This window comes from Eptesicus fuscus, chromosome 2 (assembly GCF_027574615.1).
Source record: "Eptesicus fuscus isolate TK198812 chromosome 2, DD_ASM_mEF_20220401, whole genome shotgun sequence".
NCBI classification, from domain to species: Eukaryota; Metazoa; Chordata; class Mammalia; order Chiroptera; family Vespertilionidae; genus Eptesicus; species Eptesicus fuscus.
The window spans coordinates 60,163,068-60,191,024 of NC_072474.1; the positions used below are offsets into that span (position 1 = coordinate 60,163,068).

Genomic DNA, 27,957 nt, shown 5'->3' on the forward strand with positions numbered 1-27,957 from the left:
CAGAGCCAAGCGTGGGGGCTTCTATCCCAGGATGACAGGAGAACTCTGAAGTACCTCCTTCAGCAATCACTCTGGATGTGCTGCCTTAGTGTTTTTTAGAGTAATGGGGAGAAGAACAGCTTGTGCAATTGCTAAGTAGGGTGGCCTTTTGTCCTGAATCCACTAGGATTCTATAGAGCCACAACCTTACAGATTCTATAGAGCCACAACCTTCAGCTATGGTAATAGCTACCATTCATTAGGTACATTTTTATGTAAGATGACATGCTCTGTGCTGTTTAAATATCTCACTTACTAAACCAAGCTGTTATTTTTTTGTTTGGTTGGTTTTATGTTTTGTTTTTTTTAGCATTTTTAGCAGTATTTCTATTTATTTATTTTCGTTTTGTTAAAAGTATTACATATGTGTCCTTTCCCCCCAATGGCCTCCCCCCATCCACCCCCATCTCCCCCACACATGCCCTCACCCCTCTAGTATCTGTATCTGTGTCTATTGGTTATGCTTATATGCATGCATACAAGTCCTTTGGTTGATCTCTTACCACTCCCCCCCCCCCCACAAGCTATTATTATATCCATTTTACAGAAGAAGTAACTAAGACCTCAGGTGAGGGTAATTAATTAACCAGATATCACATCTATATAATAAAAGGGTAATATGCAAATTGACCGAATGGTGGAATGACCAGTTGTGATGATGCACACTGACCACCAGGAGGCAGACGCTCCCCGCAGGAGTTGCCCCCTGCTGGTCAGTGTGCTCCCACAGGGGGAGCACACCTCAGCCAGAAGCCGGGCTCACGGCTGGCGAGCACAGCGGCAGTGGCAGGAGCCTCTCCTGCCTCCACTGCAGGGCTAAGGATTTCTGACTGCCGGCTTAGGCCTGCTCCCAGACATTCCCTGAGGGCTCCTCCCCAAGTGCACAAATTTCATGCAGCTGGCCTCCAGTAGCTAATAAAAACCCTTGATAGGAATTAAAACTCATTGTTTTAACAACTGCACTCTATTACCTGCTAATTAGTCAGTTAAGTGGCCTAATCACATGAGAGGGAGGTTTTATGAATGCTGTTGGAGTTATGAATAGTGGGAGTTTTGATTCTTTTGGATTTTCACAGTGATTTAGAACTGGATTAGTTTTTCTTTTTTGCCCTAAGAAAGAAGGCAATCTAGCAGAGTCATATTGGCCTAGGCTTAAATTCAGCTCTGCCATTTATACTATGACCTCAGATGATTTGCTGAATTTCTCTTAATCCTTTATTTCTTCATTCATGTGACAGAGTTCCTAACTGAGCCTACTGCTTAAGGTTATTGAGAGGATAAAATGACTCGTGTAGGTTATGTGAACATTCAGCATAATGCCTGGCCATACATAGTAAGTGCTCAAAACATTATTGAGGAACCCCTTATCTTTTTAATGCCACTTCAACAGGTGGGAAGGAAGCATGAAATTAAGATGTTCCACATATAAAACATGTAAACTCTCCTAAAACATGTTAAACTCTCCTAATTAAGATGTTCCACATATAAAACATGTTAAACTCTCCTAATGAAAGGTATTTTTAAATTTTCTTCTCTTCCTTTTATTAAATCCTTACCCAAGGATATATTTTCATTGATTTTTAGAAAGTGGAAGGGAGGGAAGAAAGGGGGGAGAGAGAGAACCATTGATGTGAGAGAGACACATTGATTGCCTCCTGCAAAACCCCCCTGCTTCCCTCCCCCCGATCCGGGCCAGGGATGAAACCTGCAACCCAAGTAGGTGCCCTTGACAGGGAATTGAACCCAAGACCCTTCAGTGTGAGGGCAGATGTTCTAACCACTGCCACTGGGAACACCAGCCAGGGTAGAAGCTATTTTTTAAAACCACAAATATACTGTAATAAAGTCATGTACTTTACCACTGTATCAGATCAGTAGCTAATCATCACTCACAAAACCATTCAGATTATAATTATATTAGTGTTAATGATAATTTATATAGAGTTGAAGAGTAATGTACTGTGCTTTATGTTAACGTTTTTGAACTTCACAAGAATCCTGTATAGTAAGTACTAGTAGCACCCCAGTTTTACAAATTAGAACACATGCTCAGGGAGGTGAATCACATACACATTTGGGATTCAGGTATGAATGTTTCTTGGATTCTTTCCTTGGTCAACTTAGTGAGTGAAAACTACCCAGTTTTTACTTAATAAACATTTTTAATAGAAAAAAAAAAGTCTGAGTCTCAAGATCTATTGTAAAGTTAACATATACAAAAGCAAACACATACATATACTAGGTCACCATGGAAAACGTGGTTTCTTCCTATAGAAATTGGGCAAAAAAAAGTTTGATAAACACTGACCCCGTGTCTAGCTTCACATTTTTACTTGCTGTGGGAGCTTTAACAGTCAGTCTAACTGATTTATTTGTTTATAAAATAAAAAGAAAAAAATTTTTTTTCTGTACTTCCTAGAAGGCTTTTTGAACATCAAATGAAATAACAGATGTAGAAAAAAGCTCTGGAAACTGTAAACTTTCTATAGATATGCATGTGCTTTTGTAAACCTGGATTTGGGGGCCATAAGAAAGAGGTGCAGATGAGATTCAGAACTTCCAAGAACTCCCGGATGTTCTGCCTCAGCGGGACTGTCACAGCCCTTCCTCCCTCTCACAGCGTGGGGCTGCGAAGTAAGAGGAAGGAGCGGGAATTCCTTGTGAACTTCCATTTCTTGCGATTTTCCTGCCTCTTAAATATAAAAGGGTCACCATTAGTTCCCCTCCGGACAAAAGTCTCTTCCTAAGAAGAGACTGTAATGTATTACAAAAAGTCCCAATAAAATTACTGTCAAAAACTGAATTGAAAAAACACATGCATGAGACATTAAGCTCTTGCTGCACACAAGCCCAGAGTTTGGTCTTTTCTTTCAATAACCAATCACTAGGACTTAAAAATAAATCAATAAATCACCAGTTACATATTGAATACTCGCATATATAGGCTTACTAAACCAAAAATTACAATTTTGAGGCAAAAATTTTCTTTCTAGTTTATTACCCATTCTGTAGGCAGTGACTTATTACCCTGGATAAATACACAATTCCCAAAGGGTAACATGTGTTTTTTTTTTTTCACAAATTCTAATAGGTTGAGTGAAAGGGGTTATCCAAATATACAGCTCTTCCTTATGGAAACAATCCCCTTTAATATGATCAGGTATTTCCTGGGTCTTGATTATTGTTGTCCCAAGAAATCCTCTGTCCTCCAAAAATCGTGCTCAGCTCAAACTAAAATATGATGTAGCCTCGTTTCTCAGCCGGGGAGCAGGACAGCTGGCCCTCTCCCCGGTTCCTTTCAGACAGGCAACGATATTTGCATCACTAACTGGTAGTAAAGAAGCATCTGGGCTGCGGACACTATCAATTATCCTCGCAACTTTAAGAGGAATGTATCCAATTTAGGAAAACAGGCGGCAAGGAACCCTCCGCGGCCGGCCCGGGAGATGGGGAGGGAGTGGGTGAAAGACGACTTTGGCTTTTGCTCTCCTCCGGACTTTGTCCCTCCCAGATTCCCGAGCCAGCGAGCTCTCGCTCCGCACTGCACGCAGCCCGAGCCAATTGCGAAGGACCTCCCCAAGCCCAGCCCCGCGGAAGGAACGGTTTCGGAGTTGTTTGTTTCTGTTTGATAAAGGAGCCCTTCCTAGCTCCGGCTTCCACTCTCTATAGGGTTAGACGGAACAACCCTCGCCCTCCCCTTCAGCAACTTAGAGGGACTGGTAAACACACCAAATCCTCGCAGCAACAAAAATGATAAAATTCGTCCTGGACTGCCTCCTGCTTCTGCCCTTACTGCTCATCTTCGTCTTAGAATCTCTCCTGAAGTCTTTTATTCCTAAGAAGAGGAAGTCAGTCACTGGAGAAATCGTCCTGATTACGGGAGCTGGGCACGGAATCGGGAGACTGACTGCCTATGAATTTGCCAAGCTTAAAAGCAAACTGGTTCTGTGGGATATAAATAAGGTAACCGTGGTGCTTTACTGTTTTCCTTTCTGGTACCTTTAAGCTGTGGGCATGTGTGCATGTTGCAGGCAGCAAACCCGTACAGCATAGCTGTACAGGAGGAGGTAGAAAAAACTACTACTGCCAAGTTGTAGATGGGGTGTGGGGTGGGGGGAACACGGTTTAATTAATGTGTTTATGATCATGTGATACATGGACCGAGAGGATAAGATTCTCAGTTGCTGCTCATTTGACATTGTAAATTTATCCTCACTTTTGCCCTGAAAGCAATTTGTAATTTCCTCCTCAACTTGATTTCCCTGATCCCTCAGTCTTAATCATATGGAAAAAGGAATAGTTTTAGCTAGTATAACAAAAAGAGCAAGAGGGTTGTATCCATTAAGAAAAAAATCCTACTTGCAGTTAACTGAGATAAGAGGGTTTAAGATACCCAACAGAAAGCAACATTACTATGCCATAGTAATTTCCAAGAGTACTTTTTTAAAAATCACATTTTAGTTAAAAACAACAAAAAAGAAAAACTTTAATGTAATTTTTACCAGAATAGGTATAGGCTTAAGGAAGAGAGGGGGACTTAGAATCTTACTTTTTTTTCTTCAAAAAAAAATAAATAATAATAATGTTTTTGCTGATTTTTGAGAGGGAGAGAAACCTGGATCTGCTGCTTCCAGCACGCTCCCTACTGCGGATCGGCCCGAGGGCCTGCTGTGACCTCATGGTGCATGGGAGGATGCTCAACCAACTGAGCCACACGGGCCAGGGCTGAAATCTTACCTTTTACTTGGCTAGTGATGGATGTACAAAGAGGCTCCTGGAAGCACCTGCTGGCCTGAAATGCCATACCTTACACATCAGTTACAATGATGTAAACAAGAATTCATGGGATGTGAAGTTAGATGATCGGCAAGGCCAACCCAGTGCGTGGGTAATTGAGGGAGCAATCAACAAGTATTTCCTGAGTATCTGTTGCCTAGATTTTAGGAACACAGGGCAAACAGGAGACAGGGTCAGATGCCTTCACTATAGTAAGGAAAATAGACATTAAATAATTACATATGCAATGAAAAATACAAACGAGGCCCAGCCTAGTCTGGTGCTGTGAAGGAAGTGTCTGGTAGGGTGTGGTCAGACTCATCTGACCTCTCTACTTCTTCTTGGATAATTTACCCAATACCCTGGGTAACTCCCTAGAGCAGTGGTCAGCAAACTCATTAGTCAACAGAGCCAAATATCAACAGTACAACGATTGAAATTTCTTTTGAGAGCCAAATTTTTTAAACTTAGACTTCTTCTAACGCCACTTCTTCAAAATAGACTCGCCCAGGCCGTGGTATTTTGTGGAAGAGCCACACTCAAGGGGCCAAAGAGCTTCATGTGGCTCGCGAGCAGCGGTTTGCCGACCTCCTCCCTAGAGCTTTAGGTTCCTTTTCTGAAAAATGGAGAAAATAATAGTACTTGCCTTAGAGGGCTGGAAGGATTACATCAGATATTGCACACAAAGCACAGGGTCTGGCACACGCTATATGCCAAATAGTGCACACTTACTATGACATATAATGCCCTTTAATTTGGACTCCCCCTGGCCTTGAACTTTATGACCCAGCATCACCAATCTCCTAATGCTTCCCCAGAGGATCTTTCTCCTTTACTTACACTCTGCCTGGCATGCCCTGCCCTCTCTTTGCATAGCTGTTCTGCTAAGTCTTAAGACCTACCTCAAGTACCTCCTCTTCTAGAATTGTATTGCATGACCTTTCTCTGTGTTCCTGTAACTCTTTGTAGCTCTGTTAATATACTTATCACAATATATTAGTTTGAACCATATGAAACTGCCAATATTCAATCCTTTATTCTAAAACAATAGCAGTTTCACCCTGGTTGGCATGGTTCAGTGGTTAGAGCATCAGCCCACACACCAAAGGGTTGCGGGTTTGATTCTGGGTCAAGGGAAAGTACCTTATTTGCAGGTTCAATCCCCAGCCTGGATTGGGCACGATGTGCCTCTCTCAAATCCATGTTTTTCTCTCTCTCTCTCTCTCATTCTCTCTCTCTTTTCCTTCCCTTTTCCCCACTCCCTCCCCCTCTTCTTTCCATTCTCTAAAAATCAATGGGATGAACAACATAGACTGAGGAACAAGAACAGAACCAGAAGCAAGGAGGCATCGATCGGACTATCGGGCCTCAGAGGGAGGATAGGGGAGGGTAGGGGGAGGGTGGGGGGAGGGGGAGAGTTCAACCAAAGGACCTGTATGCATGCATATAAGCCTATCCAACGGTTAAGTTCAACAGGGGATTGGGGCATGCGTGGGGAGAGGGGTGGGATGGGAATGGGGGGATGAGGACAAATATGTGACACCTTAATCAATAAAGAAATTAAAAAAAAAAAAGAACATAATATAAAAAAAAATAAATAAAAAATAAATAAATAAAAATCAATGGGAAAAAATATCCTTGGGTGAGGATTAACAAAAAAAAATTTTAAATAACGATTTTGTATGGTCCTACCAAAATATTATACTTATTTTATTTTTCTTTCTACAACACTGAGCTCACTGAGGTTAGGACTCTGACTCATTCATATTTGTGTCCATAAGGTTCTTCTAAGCACCATGAATATGACCTACACATTAAAATGTTGGAGGGAATGAGTGAATGAATGAATGAATTATAGTTAACTCCTTATTTATTTTGCAGCCAGAAAATTGACGGTCATGAGTAGCTTTTAATGACAGAGGAAAAAAAAAAAGCTTAGTGTTATTTTTTAAAGTCTAATATGGAATATTCACTCATATATGCATTCCCAATATAAAATTAATAATACAAAATTAGTATTTTAAGATTTTTATCTTATTTTTCAAAGCTTGCTTTCAATTCACTTCCAACTAAAAGAAGCTCTGCAAAGCATTGTCAAAAATGTGTCAGTTGAATTCTTGCCCAATCCCAGTTCAAAGAATCTGACTCCCCTTAATTATTTTCAGCTGTTGATATAATTCGCTCACCATTGTTGTGTCCTCCTGCCTCTTTGTTGCTTTTCCTAGCATGGAATTGAGGAAACGGCTGCTGAATGCAGGAAACTGGGTGCGCAGGCGCATGCCTTTGTGGTAGACTGCAGCAACCGAGAAGATATTTACAGTTCGGCGAAGAAGGTGACATTTCCCATTTGGTTAGAATCATCTTGTGTCAGGGCTGGGAGGGATTTTGGAGATGGCCCAGTCATGATGCAGACAAACTAACAGAAGTTGGTGATTTGCCCAAGGCTGTACAGCTAGCTAGTGGGCAGACCCAGAACTAAAGCCCAGAACTGGGGTTCCAGACTTTAATGTGTTCCAAAATCTTCCAGGCAGCTTGTTTAAAAGAAAAAAAAATAGGCACCCCAGAAGTTTTCTTTCAGTGGGTCGAGGGCTGGGCCCAGGAATTTGCATGTTTAGTACCCTTGCACCCACACCTCACCATCTGATTCTGATACAGGTAAATCCTTGGATGACGCTGCAGAATCACTAAGAGTCTTCTGAACTCTGGTCAAAGAACTCAGTTAGAAAGATAGGATAACTGCTTATCAGGCTTTGAGCATAGACCAATCTATTTCTATAGAGCAGTATTTGCCTCTTCTATACATAACTGAGCTGTGCTATATATATAATGGGGTTTCTTCTGAACACATTCATGAATATGCTTGTTAACTAAATGTGGTAACAGTAGGAAGGCCAGTAGAATTACCTGGGCAAATTCCTTAAAATAGACCTTCCTGGACCTCACCCCTGGATATTCTGATTCAGTACAGTATAAAGATTCTGGTTCTGCCAAGACTTGAGAACCTCTGGAATTTTAGGTTTGAGGACATCTTTAACTTCTATTTTAAATTCTAATCTTTTATTTCCAGCTGATGCCTCTATTGTTGGTTAGGCCTTCGCTAGGTCAGTAGAATCGGTAGACATTACCCAGGCTAGTGGTTGGGAAGTGGCCTTCCGGGAAGGGGGTGTGGTAAGATCAAGGCCTTTGGGTAAGAAACATCTGCATTCCTCACAATAACTAGTTTACTTACATTAATAACGATTTTCCTTCATAGAGATGAGTGCTATTCCAGTGAATACTGGCTTTATCACCTTGGGCAAGTTACCCCACCTCTTTGTGCCTAACTTTCCTCCGTTATAAAATGGGGATCACAGCAGTCCCTACCTCATAGGGTTGTTATGGGGATTAAATGAATTAATGACATAAAGTTATTAGAACAATACCTGGTGCTCAGAAGTCACTTGGTAAGAATTAGTTGTTAGTGTTATAATGTTCCCAGGGGAAATGGGGGCCTGCTTGGGATATTCGGTCTCCTAGGGTGGAGCCCTGGGGAGTGTGTGAAGCTGTAACTTCCTGGTGAAGCAAGCAGGCTTATGGCCCGTATCAGCTCCCTGGTTTTTTGGGCTGAATAATGTTCTGATCCCTTTTGCTCCTTACCTTTATGAACATCTAGCTACCTCTGCTAACAATAATAGAATCACCAATATAATCTATATAATTTTGTTATCAGCCAATATTAAGGGGATTTAGTAGTGTTAGTTACCTAAATGGAACACACTCATTTCCAGACTCATTTGGAAATAGGCTTTTCTGGGAAAGATAACTTTATTATTTGAAACAATTCCATGTTATTTTAAGCACAGTGTTTTCATTGAAATTGTTCTAAGATGAACTAACTGTGTGCTTGAACAGAGTATGCACAATGACATATGATTACCAGATGTTTTGAAGTAGCTATTTTGATGTGGCTGTTTTGATATCAGGACACTTTTATGCCACCTAGACAATAAAGCTCTCGGCTCGCTTTCATTATTAAGAAATGTTCAAATCAGCATTCTCATCCTGGGGGAAGACAATGGATGACGATGGGAAGAATGATGGAAGGGTCAGAGGGTCTGAGCAAATACTTTGGCAATATGAAGCAGTAATTTATATTTTGAGCAGCTTCATCAATTCAATCACAGAAAATGTCCTGTTTCTCTCATAACGTAGGGGCATTATTCTAAACAACAATTTTCCTATTGTGCTGGAGATGTGGATATAGGAACAAAAATGTGTTGTTAAGGACCAAAATAACTTAGCTTCACTCTAATAATTTAATACAACCTGATGAAACTCAGTCTGGCTGAGGAACTGATGTCCTTCTGGGATGGTGATGGGCCTCACCCTCCTGACTTCCCCTCTGTTTGAGGTTTGAGATGTGTCCTGGTCTCTGAGGTCAGTAAATCTGGGAGAGCCCCAACTCCATGTGACCTTTGGCAAGAAAGTGAGCCATTCTGGGTTTCATGTTTCTTATGAAAATGAGCATACAAAGAGTTGCTGTCTCATAGAATCATGTGAGAGTTAAATGAGATAGTGAAATTCTGTAAAATGCATAGCAATTACATATATGAAAGCTTTTAATAGGCTAGTTGCCACCTGCCCCTCAGTCCCCCAAGACACCACAGCACTATCTAAATAATGATAGCTCTATTAATAGAGGCTTCTTTTGTTTGGAGCACAATGTATAACAAAATGCATTGTTGCCCTAGGGTTCCTTCCACCAAGCAGCCTGAAATATAGAATAAGATACTCTTGGATTGCTAGCCCTTAAGTCTACTGCAACTTCATGGAGAAAGGTTGGGGAGCAAGAAAATGGAGTGACCATAAAAATAAATAGAGGATGTAGTTAGTTTAATGGTGTAATCAGTTTTACAGAGTTCCTCATAAGAATCCCTGCACTTGCCAATTAATTAACCTTTTTTTTCTTACCTTTTAAAGTAGTATTTTAAAAATAAAGCTGCTTATTTGTCACTAGTTATGTTTTTGTTAGCCAAATGCTTCCTGAGCTATAATCAATAGAGCAAAGTCAAGAGATTAAATTGCAAAAGAAAATGTTCAAGCAGAGGTATTTTGTACCTAAGATTAAAAGGTTCTCTTTTTTTTTTCATGTTGGCACATAGATTCAAAACTACATTCCCCCCCCCCCACAGCTAATAAAAGAAAATACACACTTTTAAAAGTAATCATTGCATGCAAACCTACCTGCAAACTTCTAAATGATGCAGATATTTTTCTTATTTTTAAAGGTGAAGACAGAAGTTGGAGATGTTAGTATTCTGGTAAATAATGCCGGTGTGGTCTATACATCAGATTTGTTTGCTACACAAGACCCTCAAATTGAAAAGACTTTTGAGGTTAATGTACTTGCACATTTCTGGGTAAGTATGATTTCTTTTACAATTTCTTTGAGTCTTATTGTAAGACTCAAAGATTAAGTTTAAATTGAAGCTTTCATTAGAGATAAGGACATATCAACTCAATACTAAAGTTTTTGCTAGGTACCAGGGATAATATACAAAATGATCATCTTTCTTTTCTTTTTTTTTTTTTTAATATATTTTTATTGATTTCAGAGAGGAACAGAGATAGAAACATCAATGATGAGAGAGGATCATTGATTGGCTGCCTCCTGCATGCCCCCTACTGGGGATCGAGCCCACAACCTGGGCACGTGCCTCTGGCCGGAATCGAACTTGGGACTCTTCAGTCCTCAGGCTGACGCTCTATCCACTGAGCAAAACCAGCTGGGGCGAGATCATTTTTCTTTTTGCTACAACCAAATTTCATCAGTTATTTTTCCTCTCCCCTCAAAAAATATTAATAATAATAAATAGTAATAAACCTCAGGTGGTATTTATGTTTTCATTCTAAGCTAGATTCTTATGTCTCTGTCTGTTTAAAGATGAAGAAGAGATTAGGGATACTCTGAGTTATCGTCAGTGGTTCTGTAAAAGGGGAACCCAGTTTGTTTTTTGAGTCTCATGAGACCCAGGCCTCCCGTTATATCCTGGCCCCAAATACAAACTTTATTATGAAACTCACCATTCAAGGTCTTAAACACACACATACACACAGTTTCTGAGGAGTCTTCAAGGGCCCCTGAATGTTTTCTTGGATGTGAGTTTGGGATGAGTAATCTCAAAAGAATATTGGAGTTAGTTGGTAAAAATGCAGTATTATGTTATGTTAACATTCCCAAGTTGTTGACACCTATCTATATTTTTATGACTTAGGAATTTGCTTATCTTTCTGCCTCTTTTGGAATATAAGGTATTGTCTTACCTGTTTCTGAATCCCCATCATACAATAGATGCTCAGTAAATATTGTGTGCATAATTCAGTGACTATTGGAAGATTGCTTTTCACTTCAATATTTTTATGGCAAACTCTTTCCTAACAATTTCACATTAAGATAGAATATATCATTAACAAAAAAAGGTGGAGGACTAGTAGACATAAGTTGTTCACAATTTAAATGAGATGGATTCTTAAAGTTTTCAGTTTCCAAGGTTTACCTTAATTTTCCTATCCAATTGCCTTATGTTGCCACATTTGGCAATTAATCTAGGTATTTCAATTTATTTCAGGAACAATGTTAACAGAATGTATCTTTGTTTCAAAATATTCCCAATAGGTCTGCAAATCAGAAATAATTTATTTTTCTGTTTTATAATAACTACTGCTAGACCACCAAGGCATTTCTTCCCGCGATGATGAGGAATAATCATGGCCATGTTGTCACTGTGGCTTCAGCAGCTGGGCATACTACAGTTCCCTTTTTAATGGCTTATTGGTAAGTGAACATGGTTTTTCATTGGTTGCTATGCTTAGCTTTGTTGCACAGTCTCTTGTGCAACAACATTATCAATCATTAATCCCCTACTATGTTGACCACTCTAGAGGTGGCTACAGGGAAGTTATCCAATTTGAAGCCAACTGCTTCAACATTTCTTATCTCTTTTATTTTTGTTTAATTACTTTATTGATTAAGGTATCACATATTTGTCCTCCCCGCCCCCCCCCCCATTCCCATCCCAAACCCCTCCACACGCATGCCCCCACCCCGCTGTTGTCCGCGATCACTGGTTATCTCTTTTAGCAGCAAGGGATTATAAAATAAGAGCAATACCATGAACAGAAGTTAATATTAATAATTTTAGCCCTGGCTGGTGTAAATAAGTAGTTAGAGTGTCAGCCCAAGCACCAAAGGCTCTCAGATTCGATTCCCAGTCAGGGGCACGTGGCTGGGTTGCAGGTTGATCCCCAGCCCCGGTCAGGGAGTATATGGGAGGCAACCAATTGATGTGATTCTGTCAACATCAATGTTTCTCTCTCTCTCCCCACCCACCTCTCTCTCTCTTTCTTCCCTTCCTCCCTTTCACTCTCTTAAAAAAAAAAAAAATCAATGGAAAAAATGTCATTGGGTGAGGCTTAACAACAAAAAAATTAATACGTAAGTTTGCAAAGCTATATACCAAACCATTATCTAACCATACCTAGAGAGTGGTTATTCTTAGGTAATGGCAATGAAAATGATTTTTATTTTATTCTTTTTGTTTTCTTTCTTCCTTTCTGACCATTTATTTGTTTTATAATAGTTTTCAAAATAAATATAGACATGGATTGAGTTGTGTTTTGTTTTTTTTAAAGATGAAATAACTGCTGAAGCAGTCACAGAACAGATCTACAGTCCTTGTCTCTTACAGAGTAAATTTAAATTAGGAGATTGGCCCCTACCATCAAGGGCTAACACAATTGTATATGCATTTACTTCCTTGATGAAAAGCAGTTGCAGGTGCTGCTGCTAGGCTAGCACATGACATGCCCCTGCTCTGCCAAATTCCGTCTTAGTCCCAGCTAATTAGAGAACGTAACAGGGCTGTCAACCCCGTTGCGCTTCCTCCTCCCCTTGCCACAGTAAACATTGTATACAGTTCTTCTGATTCTGAGCTGGTTCTACCACTGAGGTTCACCGTGAAAGTCAAGCGAGAATGTGCTTTGTGTGAGAAACAGATTTATCGTGGTGACTAGTGATGGCGCTGTCAACAGAAGTAAAGGTCCTTATCAGGTATTGTCGGAGCAGGAGCAACAAACCCAGCTGTGCAGATTGTGCGCTGCACATGCTAGGAGGCGCTGCTCACATTCAGGTCCTTTTACACTTGAATGATTTTCCAGATGCATAGGCAGTAAAATAGCTTGAGGAGAGACGTGGCCTGTTCTAATTCACACGGAGGCACCGTTTGGGCTAAAAGGCGGGGTTGCAGCTGCACAGGTGGCTTGTACACTTGCAGCTTTGGGACAGACCGGGGCTGTGCTTGCCCTCCCAGGACTCCTGAGTGGACCCTCCGCTCTCACTGCCCTGAGCTGCAGCCTGTGATCTTTACTGACCACAATTATCTAAAGTTCAGTTGGCTCTGGTTTTTGCACAATATCAGATCAATAGCAGAGCTTTCACCAGAGACACACGGAAGACTTCACCCAGCAGAACACAATGTTTATCAGTTGTTGTTATCACCAATTGGGCGGTTAAACTGAGATGCTGCTTTTTAAAACATAAACTGGAGTATAACATACACCTATCAAAATGCAGAAATCATGAGTGTACCGCTCAATGAGTTACTGCAAAGTGGACGCAGCTATTTAACCTCCATGCAGGTCAAAAACAGAACTTTACAGAAGTTCCTCTTCCCAATCACTAATTCCTCTTTCCTTCCCAGAGGAAACGCCTGTATTGACTTGTTATACCATTAATTATTTTGCCTATTTTTGATCTTTATATACATGGAAGCACACTATGTTTGTAACATTTATCCATGCTGTTGTTGGTAGCTGTAGTTTACTTTCATGCCCATCTAGTATTGCATCATATAAGTAAACAATAATTTATTATCCTCTCACTGTTGGTGGACATTTGCATTGTTTACAGTGCATGATTACTATGAGTAATGATGTTTGGAATCTTGACTTAATCACTTAACTAGCCTTATGTGACCTTTGTCAAGCTACTCAACTTATATATGCGCCATTTTCCTCATCCATAACATAATGCTAACCATAGCAACTAACTAACTCATCAGGATGCTGTAAAGTTTAAATCATGTAATGTCATGCACTTAGCATAGTATCTGGAATTCTGCAAGTGTTTGATAACAGGAGGGTACCTGTTGATTTTCTGTTCCAATTCCACTTCTCTCTGTTTACACAAATGGTAAGGACCCACCTCTCATTTTAGCTTCCCAAATGCTTTGCCCTAGTGGAATGAATCATACATGCTCTGCTCCTATTTGTTTGAATGAAATAAGAGGGGACCTAGAATTACCTGTTTTAGGCCCTGTAATCCAGCCTTCAGCTACCATTATCCTGAGTTGTTGCAGCCATGGCAAAAGAATCTATTACAGCTCTAATCACCTATATTAGAAAAAAAAGTCAATTTCTTTTGGATTTATAGTTCAACAGTTTTAATAATTAATGTGTAAAAAAGCAAGATGGAAAAACTGAATTCATGATGAGAGAGGTTAATCCTTTGATTATGTTCCTTTGCTGCTTACTAGGTATTTTGTCCAAAAGTGTCTTGATTTTTAAAAAGAAAGCAATTTGGGGCTGCAAAACTCTGGCTAATACATCTTGTCAATTCAAATAGCTAATTTATAAGCATGGAAGTTAGCAGTATGGGAAGACAGGGTAAGACTGAGTTCTGAACATTAGCTTGTAATGAAATGTTATTTTAAAAAATAATTTGGAATAAGAAATATTAATTCAGATTACTAAGAATAAGAAATTTGATATACTGTTACAAAGTGCAGAAAAAAATGCACTCAACCTAAAGTTCAAAACCATAAAATTATTTTAACACATTCAAGATCATTAACTCTGAGTTTTAATATATTCCTGCATTCTTGATTCACTGAAAAAAAATCAGAAAATACACTTCAGTAAAAGAAAAAAGAAAATTTACTGATAATTTCACCATGCAGAAAAAACCTTGGTAAGCATTTGTTATAATTTTTTAGGGCACTTTATTTATTTATTTATTTTAAATATGTTTTTATTGATTTCAGAGAGAGGAAGGGAGAGAGAGATAGAAACATCAATTAGAGAGAATCACTGATCGGCTGCCTTCTGCATGCCCCCTCCCCTATTGGGTATCTAGCTTGAAACCTGGGCTTGTGTCCTGACCAGGAATCAGACTGAGACCTCCTGGTTCACGGGTCAACGCTCAAACACTGAGCACTCCGGCCCGGTTAGGGCATTTTACATGCAGATATATAGTCATGCATTGAAAAAAAATCTACATACATGATCTTGCTTTTTAAAAAATTTAAAATGAGCTTTTTGCCCATTAAATGTATATGTGCTACATCATTTTCAATTTCTGCATGATATGCAACTGTTTATTTAATTTATCAATTATTATTGGGTCTGTTTGTCTGGACTCTTTTTTTTAACATTAATTTATTTTTTATATTTTTTTCTTTATTGTTGAGAGGATTGTATTTTTTCATTAGACTGATTTCATTTTTTCATTGGAAAACTCAGGGAGGTACTCTCTACTCAAAACCTGGTTGTAGTTCCTCTCAGCTGATTATCATCTTCCACTGCTCTTTCCCCAGCATCCTATCAAAATCTAATTAAAATGTGTTACTATTTTTGGTGACCATTTGTTTAATTAGATTATCAGTTCAACAGATGAAATAGAATGACTCAAAATAAAAGTGATTTCAGCAAGATAGATTACTTCCCTGTCACACAAAATGTCTGAATCAACAGGTCTACTCTCCTCTGCAAAGTATAAGGGTCCAGGCTCCTTCCCCGATGTTTTTGCCATCACGAAGGTGCTGTGCCTGGACTCTTTCCGTTGCCAGGAACACAAAACTTTACCTGGCCCAGGCCGAAGAGGAGTTTTTTCCCCTCTGTGAGGAAAGTCGCAGGCAGGCTTTCCTTCTCTTTGGCAAGATAGCTACCAGCAGTTCCAGCGGAGCGTCCATTCAACTCCGAGTCCAGCAGGTTGCGGGAGGCCTGACTTCCCAGTGATGCCTTAAAAGGTTCTGGCTCTAGAGTTCACTCTAACCAGACCAACTTGGATCCAACCACTGAATGGGTAGGCAAAATCAGAATGACGTTGCAGAATAAGGGAATATGAAAGCCAATGAGCAAAAACAACAGCTGTCCACTATAGATGTTTAAAATTGTTTCCACACACAAGAACAAAATACACAAATTCATCAAGGCAGACAACAGATTGGTGGTTACCAGAGGAGGAGAAGGTGGGAGGAGGGTGAAACAGGTAAAGGGGGTCAATTGTATGGTTACGGATGGAAACTAGACTTTGGTGATAAGCACTGAGTATAGGCTATACAGATGTTGATAATGTTGATAATGTTGCATACCTAAACTTATATAATGGTATAAGTCAGTGTTACCTAAATTAATTAATTTAATTAATTAATTATTGTTTTTAACTGTTTGCCTTCATGAACTATGTATCCCAGGGACTATCCTTGAATAAACCTTTAGAAATATGATTGATTATGTCCTAAGGATACTTAAAAGAGAAATTACCGGATCTAAGAGCATGGCATATTTTAATGAATTTGATACCTTTTGCCAAATTGTCTTCCAAAAAGGCTGCCAACCAACACTGTGCTTTGAGAAATAGAAAGTTCTCTGTCAGTTTTTCTTTTTAAGCTTAGACATATGTTGAAGGCTTAAAAAGAAAAGATGGCTAGTTCAGTCATATAAAATAAAAAATATTCTGTACGTTGAAAAACAACTCAAGCAAATAAAAATGTTCTCATATCTTTAACATTACTGCTAGGCAAAAATTCTCTCTTGTTTTATATGAGTATGTCTATTGGTATTTTCATTTTGTGCATTTTCTGCTAATGCTCTTAGCCATTTGTTCATTGGAATATTGTCTTACTCATTTCTAAAAGTTGCCATATATTAACCCTTATCCTTGTTGTATATGTTGCAAATGCTTTACCAGCTTATTTACCTCTTAACTTGGTTGGGAGCCAGCAAAGTTTAGAGAATATCATATAGAGGCCTGGTTTATTGCCCAGATTTAAAGCCTGATTCTACCACTCTGTGTCTTTGGGCAAGTTCTGTATCCCTCTCCTGTGCCTCAGTTTCCTTTTCTGTAAATGGGGATCATTATAGTATCTATTTCATAGAGTTTTTGTGAGGATTAAATGAAAACAATGCATCTGAATAACTGAGGACAGTGTCTGGCATGTAGTAATCCATCTTATTCATGACTAGTTTTGTTTGTTTTATTTTTCAAGGTACAGAAGATTTCCATTATATATTATAATTGAATCTAGCAATCTTTCTTTTTAAGCCTTAAATATTTGTCTAAGCTTCAAAAAAAAAGGTTCCCAGCCAGTGTGGTTCAGTTGGTTGGAGCGTCGTCCTGTACACCCAAAGGTGTAGGTTCCATTCCCAGTCAGAGCACATACCCAGGTTGCAGGTTCAATCCCTGGTCGGGGTGTGTGAGGCAACTGATCGATGTTTCTCTCTCACACCTCTCTATCTCTTTTTCTTTGTTCTCCCTTCCCTCCCTCCCCTTTCCTCTCTAAAAATCAATAAAATTAAAGAGAACTTCTTTGTATTTCCAAAAGCACGGGTTAATTTATAAGAATTTAGAGCTACTTTATATAATTGCTAATTCATATAGATTTCTAGAAGAATAATCTATCTGATAATGCGACTGAACTTTGCACACTTTAAATTGGTTAAAATTTCAAATTTTGTTATATATATTTTTACATAGTTTTTTAAAATTAATGTTATATTCTAATAACTATTGAACTGTACACTTTAAATGGGTCTATATGGTAGGTGAATTTATATCTCAATAAAATTGTTTTACTAAACACCTAACTGGAAGCATAATACCCACTTAAAATATGGTTAATGTCCTTTTTCTTTCCAAATATGCTCTGATGGAAAACTGAAGATTATTATATAATGGGGAAATAATTTAGACCAGGGGTTAGGAAAGGCCTCTTTGAGGAAGTCAAGCTGAGACTTAAAGGAAGAAAAGAACTTATGCAGGAAAATTTTCCAATGAATTTCATGAACATATTAAATAATGAGTAGCCTGCAGTGTCATTAAATTTTATGGAAACAGCAACAACAAAACAAGCACCCTACCAATTTTCCTAACAAAACATTTAAATCTACTCAGATGTCACTCTGATAAATGATGTTGGGGTGCAGTCAGTGCTTCCTTTTTTTATTTTTTTTATTGATTTCAGAGAGGAAGGGAGAGGGAGAGGGAGACAGAAATATCAGTGATGGGAGAGAATCATTAATCAGCTGCTTCCTGCATGTACCCCACTGGGGATTGAACCCCCAAATGGGTTATGTGCCCTGACCAGGAATGGAACTGTGACCTCCTGGTTCCTAGGTCGACGCTCAAGCACCGAGCCACACCTGCCAGGCCTGTCAGTGCTTCTTAGACTTGAATGTGCCTCAGTTTCCCCAAGGATCTTCTGAATGCAGGTTCTGTGTCAGTAGGTCTGGGCTGGGTGTTTTTGAGATCCTGGTGCTGCCCACGCTTCTCGGCAGGGGACCACCCTTAACTAAGGAAAACAGATCACCGAATTAAATAGAAGCAGCAGCTTTCTTGAATTATTTCTTGAAAATACATCGACCTCTCTTTGTGTATTTTCAGTTCCAGCAAGTTTGCTGCGGTGGGATTTCACAGAGCTTTGACTGAAGAACTGGTGGCCTTAGGAAGAACTGGAGTCAAAACATCATGTCTCTGCCCTAATTTCATAAACACTGGCTTCATCAAAAACCCAAGTACCAGGTAAGCTGAGACAGAAATGGAGATAAAAGGGTTGGCGATTATGTGAAAATGAGCCATTCTGTGGGGTTTCTTAAGTATTTTAATCCTTTAAATACCTGGTATTCAATGCCCTTAGCTCGTCTCAATTTCAGCTTCTGTAGATTGTGTGAAAACAGGTGTAGAGACAGAGAGGGAGAGAATGTATACAAGTGTTCATATGAATGACCCAGGTGAACCTGCTAATCCTCCCTTTTTCCTTCCCCTAAGCACTGGTTCTAAGTAGACATACATTTCAACATGAGTGCTTGGGAACCATGTAGAGGCCCCACCCCCAGGGATGCTGATTTTTATTCGGTTTGGTTGGGATTGGGTAGTTAGTAGTTGGGATGGGGACTTGGGACTGTGTATGTTTAACAATACAATAGGCCATTCTGATGGAGATAAATGAGGACCACACTGTGAAAAACACTTTCCTTTGGTAATCTAGAGCTAATCTACCAAATTGAGTACCAGACCATGATGTTTCCTTGGTTAAAAAGTAAAATTGTAAGGATCTGCTCTGAGGTTGATTTTAATGTTTCCTATCTTTGGGAATAGCTTTAATGTCTTTGTAAATGTAATGTATACTTTTAAAAAATTCCAACACACAGGAATGTACAAATAGGAAAGTTTTGTTTTAAAATTTCTTAAAACCTTCTATCCAGTGGAAACTACTCAACATTTTGATGAACATCCTTCTAGACACTTCCCTATGTACAGATTAAATGTCTAAATTGTATGAAACTAGCATATATTACACACGGGGTTCTAGAAACAGTAAGTAAACTGCTCACTTCCCTCAGCATTATGTTTATAGACAGTACTGTATTAAAAACTTCAGAGTTGCTAAGAAGTTGGATTTTAACTGTTCCCACCACAAAAAAGAAATAATAATTATGTGACATGACATAATTATACCCATGCTATGGTGATAATCATACTGCAATATGTAAACTATATCAAATCAACACGTAGTATACCTTAAACTTACACCGTGTGATGTTTCAATTATGTCTCAATAAAAGACAGTTTTTAACTGTCTTTCAGCAGTTAAAAACAGACAGCATATATTTAAAAATTATAATTGGATTTTTACCCTTGCCCCCAGAACAGGGCTGCACAAAGCTTAGAATTGAATGTGCCTCTGAGTTTCCCCACAGATCTTCTGAATGCAGGTTTGGTGTCAGTAGGTCTGGGCTGGGGTGCCCTCTTCTGGCAAAGCTGTACTAGTGCAATCTTATATAACAAAAGGCTAATATGCAAATTGAACGAACCTTGGAACGACCTGTTGGCCATGATGCGCACTCACCACCAGGGGGCAGACGCTCAACACAGGAGCTGCCCCCTGGTGGTCAGTACACCAGAAGCTGGGCTCATGGCTGGTGAGCGCAGCGGCAGTGGCCGGAGCCTCTCCCACCTCCAAGGCAGTGCTGAAGATGTTCGACTGCTGGCTTAGGCCTGCTCCCCTAAGTCATCAGTCGGACATCCCCTGAGGGCTCCCAGACTGTGAGAGAGTGCAGGCCAGGCTGAGGGACCCCTTCCCCAAGTGCATGAATGTGCACCAGGCCTCTAGTCTATACTAATAAAAGGGTAATATGCTAATTAGACTGGATAGACCAGATGTCTTCCAGACGTCCTCTGGACAAAGCCGTGATGGCTGCAAGGGCCGAGGAGGGCTGGTGGCTGGCAGTGGCAGCAGCAGCGGGGTGATGGGGGTGGCACTTTCCCCTGATTGCCCAATCGCCTTCCACAGAGGGAGGCCAGACTATGGCTTAGGCCCGCTCCCCTGTGATAGAAACATCAGTGATGAGAGAGAATCATTGATAGGCTGCCTCCTGCATGCCCCTACTATGGATCAAGCCAACAACCTCCTGGTTCATAGGTCAATGCTCAACCACTGAGCCACACCGGCTGGGTATAATACTACTTTTCTCATTTGTCCCACCTTTATTTTACTGCATATGTAATCTCTCTGAATGACCTATTCTGTATTTGTTCATAAGGAATCTCATCCAATTCTTTTTGTCTCACTTCTCTTAACTAATCACAAAATTTAACATCTGCCTCCCCAAAATGTTAGTCACCCAGTTTGGTAACATTGGCAAATTTGAGAAGTTTAATTAATTATGTATCTTTTTATCTAAATCATTAGTAAGATGTTAAAAACTCAGGACCAACTCTTGTACAACTTCATCCTGAGTGCATTTATTCTAACACCCAGATAACAAAGGTCACTTTTTAGGGATTGCATGCTACTCAGTAGAACATATACCAGGGTGATTGATTACACAGTGAAGATATAACATGAAACTAAGTAACAACACCGGAAATGAGACAAAGACCTAATAAAGTGGTGAAGTTAGATCATCAAAGCCCTATTAGCGTTTCATATAGACATCAAGGACCTAGAGCCGCACACATTCCTGTATTTTGTTTCTAAATTTCTTTATTGATTAAGGTATCACATATTTGTCCTCATTCCCCCATTTCCATCCCACACCCCTCCCCATGCATGCCCCCACCCCCCTGTTGTCCTTGACCACTGGTTAGGCTCATATGTATGTGCACAAGTCCTTTGGTTGATTTCTTCCCTTTATCCCCACGCTCCTCTACCCACTCTCTGAGGTCCGACAGTCTGATCCATGCCTCCTTGTCTCTGGGTCTGTTCTTGTTCATCAGTCTATGTTGTTCATCATTTCCCCTAGATGAGTGAGATCATGTCCTACTAGAAATATACTTATAAGAACCGAAAATGAGACAAGCAATAATGGTTATGCTGAAAGGCAAATGAATCAGTCTGTAGTGAGTTTCTTTCTGGGCCAACAGTTCTTTTGAGACCCAATTTCAATGTCAAACAGATCCTTATGTGTACAGGTCAGCAATGATATTTCAGTTCTGGATGGTGGACAAATGGTGGTAATGCAGGTCCGACCCTCTCTGGTTTGGTCCTGAGCAACCTGCAGTGATGCACAGCTGCTGACTGCTAGTATGGCAAGGCGACGTCAGCGTCTTCCATCTCTGGACTGCTTCTCTTCTGTCTTCATGGCTGGAGTAGTCCTGTCAATTCCTCTCTGTTGCCAGAATCCACATGGTCTCGGAGTTGTTTTCTGAAAATATACAAACATATTCTCGACCAAAAGTTAATAAAGGAATATTTTCTATAAATTTGACTGGGGATCCTTTTTCATTTTTTGCCCAAATGATTTTCCTCTGGCTTCTTTTGACACCATGTGTGTTTTTCATGGGTGTCTTGCTTTTAGCATTACAATTAATTTTCTAAAGTACAAATTTTCTAGAGAGGCTTTTGAAAATTTTATAATGTAGTCTTGATAGCTTTTAATTTTTTGCACTATAATATGACTGCTTTAGGTTCATTACATGTTACACAATTTTATCATGAGATGAACTACCAATAAAAATTTTAGTTAACTCTTTAGGAACTGCTTTTTGTCCAGTACTATTAATTTTTCTAGAATATTCGCTTATTTCAATTAGCCAATTTAAATTAGCCTGAAAACTTGACTACTATTTTACTGTCAAATTTATTACTCTAACAACAATCTTATTTTACCCTGTAAATATTATTGGAAAGGATTATTTGCCTTCTTGAGTAGGCCCTGAGAATTCCTGGTGGTAGGCTGGATTTAGATATCAAAAACCCACTTCCCCACACCATGCATACAAGACAACTCAAACAAGTCTTGTTGCAGTGAGAGGGCAGTTGCTGTCGGCCAAGTCTCTGTCTGTTACCCGGGTCCCGATTTGAGCTGGGCATGGGAAGTTAAGCAGCCCTGGGGGCAGGAGACTTCCCTCAGAAGGGGTGAGGGTTCAGGCCCCTGCAAAGTTGGAGGGGGGGTGAGGGTCTGTGCCCCACCTCTGTTGACCCCCAAGTTCTCTCCTGATGGCCCTTCTGCGACTGTGCCTGTCTTAGGTTGTTCCTTCCCTGAGGAATCGTACCCGTCTCTGGCTAACCAGCCATCCTCCGGGGCCAAGCAGGGTGATGTGAGGTTCAGTTCTGTCTCCTTCATACCCTATGCCCCCGTGGCCTCCACGCCCAGCACCTGCCTTGGGATCCCCTCGCCTGTTGGCGGGGCCCCAGCACTGAACACATATCTTGGGGAACCCGGGTTTCTTCTCCAGGGAGGGCCCAGCTCACCCCACTAGGCGAGAGACCACATTCCTGTATTTTAATTCCTTGACACTTTAGAATTTATTCACTAAAACATCTTGGTATATAATAACACTTGCATAATGGTGTCTGACTTCTTTCCCAAAGCTTCTAAAGATTTAAAAGTGAATTTATCAGTCTTAATCTAGCTAAATTAATTTTGAGTCTTAGTTACCTTTATACTCCTCATTTGCATAATAGGGACTATAGTTTCTCCTTCATAGGGTGTTATGAAATTTCAAGGAGATAACCTGTGGAAAATGCTTAGCACAGTGGGCAGTGCATGATAAACACCATGTAAATGGTTGTTGTTATTAGTGCCAAAGCAGCTACCATCTTTGAATACTTAGGATGGGCTAGATGCCAAAAGTCAGTTAGGTTACGGTTCCTCTAGTAACATAACGTAATTGTTTAGCATTAAACTAAAGCTGAAGCCTCTGTGAAATGATTTGCTTCTGATTTCAGTTTGGGACCCACCCTGGAACCTGAGGAAGTGGTGAGCAAGCTGATGAAGGGAGTCCTGACTGACCAGAAGATGATTTTTGTTCCATCTTCGATAAAGCTTATAACAGTGCTGGAGAGGTAAGCAACAGTTATGTTTGCCAGCATTATGAATATTCATCCCACATGTTTTTACTCAGATTTAAGACCAAATCTTTGTAAAGTACAATGAAATGGAATTAAGTTAACAAAAATAATAGGTTTAAAGAATCCATCCATTTTTAAACTACATTTGTTAGTGATTGAAGCAAGATTAGTATAGCAATTGGGTAAATGAACTGAATAATTTTCACCAGTTTTTACATTTTTTTAAAGAAATTTCTTTACATTTTTATGTATTTAATTTTTTTAATATTTTGGAAGTCTTATAAATGAATAATATGAAGAAAGACCGTTTTTAAACATTAGTACATAATGGAATGATAGGACAATGATATTGGAGGAAACCATAAGTTTTATATATTCACTTAAATATACAGCAGATAATCATTGAGCTCTCATTTTGTGCAAAATCATACTGAAGCACAGGAATTGCTAAGTAATTGAGGTCCTCGAGCCTTGCTACCTCCGATGTGGTCCAGGGCCAGCAGCATCCGCATCACCTGGGAGCTTGTTAGAAATACAGATTCTCACCCTAACCGGTTTGGCTCAGTGGTTAGAGCATCGGCCTGTGGACTGAAAGGTCCCAGGTTCGATTCCGGTCAAGGGCATGTACCTTGGTTGTGGGCACATCCCCAATAGAGGGTGTGCAGGAGGCAGCTGATCAATGTTTCTCTCTCATCGATGTTTCTAACTTTCTATCCCTTTCCCTTCCTCTCTGTAAAAAATCAATAAAATATATTTTAAAAAAAAAGAAATATAGAATCTCCTGATCTCCAGGATCAGAATTTGCATTTTAATAAGATCCACAGGTGATCTGTATGCATATTCGATTTAGAAGCATTTCTTTAGACCAGTAGCTCTCAACTTTGGTGCACATTGGAATTCACCTGGGAGTTTTAAACATGCTAGCGCCTGAGACCTGCTCCCCAAGACGCTGAGTTAATTGGTCTGGAGTGTGGCCTGGTGTCAGAGGTACAACTTTCCCGGTGATCCTAATGCAGCGTCAGGATTGGAAAGCACTGGTTTAAAAAATGCCTCATCGTAACACATTGTCTCATCACTCATCTGGGAAAGCTGTGTGACAGAGAGGCTGGTCAGGTAATGAGGCGCCTCAGGTTAAAAACAAAACAAAAGAGGCGCCTCAGGTTAAAAACAAAACAAAACTCTTCCTGTTCCTAGAGTCTAGCTTCTCCCTCATGATTAGGGCATTGGGATCACTAGGGAAGTCAATTTAACAAATAGATTCCTGCCCTGGTCGGTGCACCAGAAGGTCACTGGTTTGATTCTGGTGAGGGCACATGCCCAGCTTGTGGGCTCGATCCCCAGTAGATGACGTGCAGAAGGCTGCCGATTGATGTTTCTTTCCTCTCTCTCTAAAATAAAATTTAAAATATCATATGTTTTTAAAAAATAGATTCCTCACCTCTTGAGATTTTAATATAGGATGTTTGAGGTGGGACCCAGAAATCTGTATTTTAACAGGCAATTGGCACAAGCGGTTGGTTCAAAGATCATACTTTGAGAACTACAGACCTAGAGACTGAAAAAAATGTAAGAGAGCGAAAGCATTAGGGCAGATGTCGGGTTTTTAGCCCCTTATGCTTAGGGACTATGGTTGAACATACTTGAGAGGTTTCGGTAGTAAAGCCGGAGCATCTCCTTGGTGGGTAAACAAGTTAAAACCTCTGAGGTGTTAGCATTCGACTTGTCACATCACCGAAGCAGGCACTCAGTGATTACAATGCTTTAGAATATAACTCTGTGAGGGAAGGAATTTGTCCTGTTTTCCTCACTATATCCCCTGCACTTGGAAGAGTCGGTAGACACATTCCAGCATCAGAATGTTTGCTGATTGAATAAGTTAATTTTGTTTCCTAAACCTCTAATGCAGAGACTCAAGGTTTTCGCTCTGGAGTTAGGCAAAGCTGTGTTTGTGTGACTTGCTTGCAACATGAACATGGATGAGTTATCTAACTTCTTTGAAGCTCTGTTTCTTCATCTGTCGTAGGGAGACAACAATAAGACTTATAGGGCTATGAGGAATAAATAAAATAAGGCATTTAAAGTATTTAATACCCTAAAAGTACTCAATAAATGTTATCTATCACTGTTACTATTATAACTAGAGGCTGGGTGCATGAAATTCATGCATGGGGGTGTCCCCTCAGACCAGCCTGCACCCTATCCAATCCAGGACTTCTCGGGGGATGTCTGACTGCCGGTTTAGACATCCGGCAGTCAGACATCCCTCTCACAATCCGGGACTACTGGCTCCTAACTGCTCACTTGCCTGCCTACCTGATCACCCCTAACTACCCCCCTGCTGGCCTGGTCACCCAACTGCCCTCCTGCCAGCCTAGTTGCCCCCAACTGTTCACCCCACCGCCGGCCTGGTCGCCCTAACTGCCCCCCCCCCGCCAGCCTGGTCACCCCTTACTGCCCCTCTTTCTGGCCTTGTAACCCCCAATTGCCCCCCCTGCCAGCCTGGTAATCCCTAACTTTCCCCTTACCAATCTGGTCACCCTTTACTACCCCCCACTGCTGGCCTGATTGCCCCCAACTGCCCCACCCCGATGGTCTGGTCACCCCTAACTGACCCCCCACCGGCTTGGTCACCCCTTACTGCCCCCCTGCCAGCCTGGTGGCCCCCAACTGCCCCCCTGCCAGCCTGGCCACCCCTCACTACCCCCTTCTGGCGGCCTGGTCACCCCCAACTTCCCCCACTGTGGGTCTGGTTGCCTCACATAGCTTCTGTTCAGTCGTTTGGTCACCCCTCACTAACCCCCCTGCCGGCCTGGTCCCCCCACGCAGCCTGCTGCTTGGTCATTTGGTCGCCCCTCACTAACCACCCTACCGGCCTACTCGCCCAAGGCAGCCTGTTCAGTCTTTTGTTTGGTTGCAATGGTCGCTTAGGCTTTTATATAGAGAGATAGATTACCATTGTTACCATTGCCTGATTTTCCTCTGACTGTGAATGTTCAGTGCTCAATTTCCAAACTGTATTTGAATGCCATCCAGGCAGATGTCTGTATATAGTTACACTGACTTACATAGTCTCTTCAGTTTCTCTCAGACTCATTGGAATGTGACCTTTTCCTAAATATTCTTAACTATAGAGTGGAGAGAAAAAAATTAGTCCTACTAGATGTCTATCACTGTGTGTAAGGCATTTTATATTAACACATTGAATCTTCAAGTAACACTGTGGGGTAGGTGTTATTTTTTTCATTTCATGTGAGGAATTTAAACTCAAAAGTTAAAATAACTTGTTCAGCATTATGCTGAAAACCAAGTGTATTGTCTGCATTTTATTGAGCAGTTCTACTTCCCCAGTCTCTAAGTGCGCCATTTTGAAAATATACTGGATTATAAAGTATAAAATTAGTTCCTATTCTCACTTCTTTTCCAATGTCAGGTGTGTGTGTGTGTGTTTTAATAAAGCCTTTAGCATCTCAACTATTGAGTTCTATACACCTCCTCTCACAGATCTTTTGAAAAATATAGAGTATATTTATTTTTAAAAACAAATATTTCAAGTCACTTCTACTCTAAAGAATTAAACCTTTCTTTTCCTTATGAAAAGAAAATGGATTTACTTGGAAAGAACATATAGTAATGACTATGTGTTAAAATCTTAACTTTGTTTAAAATGAACATGGACATGATGCATGATAAACATAAGCATTTTAAGAGAAGATATCTTAAAAATGCACTTGATATTAATTTCCTAATTATATTTATATGTCTTTCTTTTAGGATGCTTCCTGAGCGTTTCCTGGCACTTTTAAAACGGAAGATCAATGTTAGGTTTGATGCAGTTATTGGATATAAAAGTAAAGGAGAATAAGTGCTTGGTTTTTTGGAAATTGATTTATCAGGTTTAAGTTGATTTCATCCAATGTTAATCAGAATTTTAATGTTTGGACCTCTGCTTTTCTTATCTTATCTTTTTTTTTTCTTCAATATCACCTTTTGAGGCTCTGGCGGTCCTCATTTATTATCACCTGTTCTTTGGCTGAAAGCGAATTTCATGTAATACAAAGAGAGAAATATCTGAGCAATTGCCTTGTGGAAAATGGAGGAAAAGAACAAAAGCAGTTTTACAATAATTTCTGATTGTGTGGCTCATCTGAAGGCTTTGCAAAATTTGTACTATGAATGTTTAAGATATATTTTTATTTTTAATTACACTTAACTTTTATATAATTCACATGTTTCTTTTCCCTATTGTACATAAAATGGAAATCTCAAGCTCTTTAAATATAATGAAGGACTGTATCTAGTAGCATTGCACAAGGAATTTTTACGTGATGTAAGAAATGTTCAAACATTTTGTCCTACACATCACCCCTGTTTCCTGAGAAATACCTCATATTTCAGTGACAAACATTTCAGCACAGGGAAACTGGAAGTGGACACATGTTGCAAGTAAAAAAAACCGTCATTGGGATTTCAGGTAGAGAAATGCAAGAATGTACGCATAAGTGACAGTAATAATAAATGGATCAAACTTAAA

General features: G+C 40.0%; 1 protein-coding gene across 1 annotated transcript; it reads left to right on the plus strand.

Moving 5' to 3' along the window:
• The first annotated feature begins 3,637 nt into the window (after positions 1 to 3,637).
• On the plus strand, positions 3,638 to 27,957 carry HSD17B11 (hydroxysteroid 17-beta dehydrogenase 11). The gene is made up of 7 exons (XM_008143576.3): positions 3,638 to 4,002; positions 7,041 to 7,148; positions 10,083 to 10,214; positions 11,523 to 11,629; positions 18,515 to 18,652; positions 23,304 to 23,420; positions 27,198 to 27,957. The coding sequence occupies exons 1-7, from the start codon at positions 3,790 to 3,792 to the stop codon at positions 27,286 to 27,288; spliced, it is 906 nt and encodes a 301-aa protein (XP_008141798.1). The 5' UTR covers positions 3,638 to 3,789; the 3' UTR covers positions 27,289 to 27,957.

Coding starts and splice junctions, on each gene's coding strand:
- HSD17B11 (XM_008143576.3), top strand. CDS start 3,790: ATGATAAAATTCGTCCTGGACTGCCTCCTGCTTCTGCCCTTACTGCTC. Junction 10,215..11,522: donor ATGTACTTGCACATTTCTGG/GTAAGTATGATT, acceptor AACTACTGCTAG/ACCACCAAGGCATTTCTTCC. Junction 11,630..18,514: donor CCCTTTTTAATGGCTTATTG/GTAAGTGAACAT, acceptor GTGTATTTTCAG/TTCCAGCAAGTTTGCTGCGG.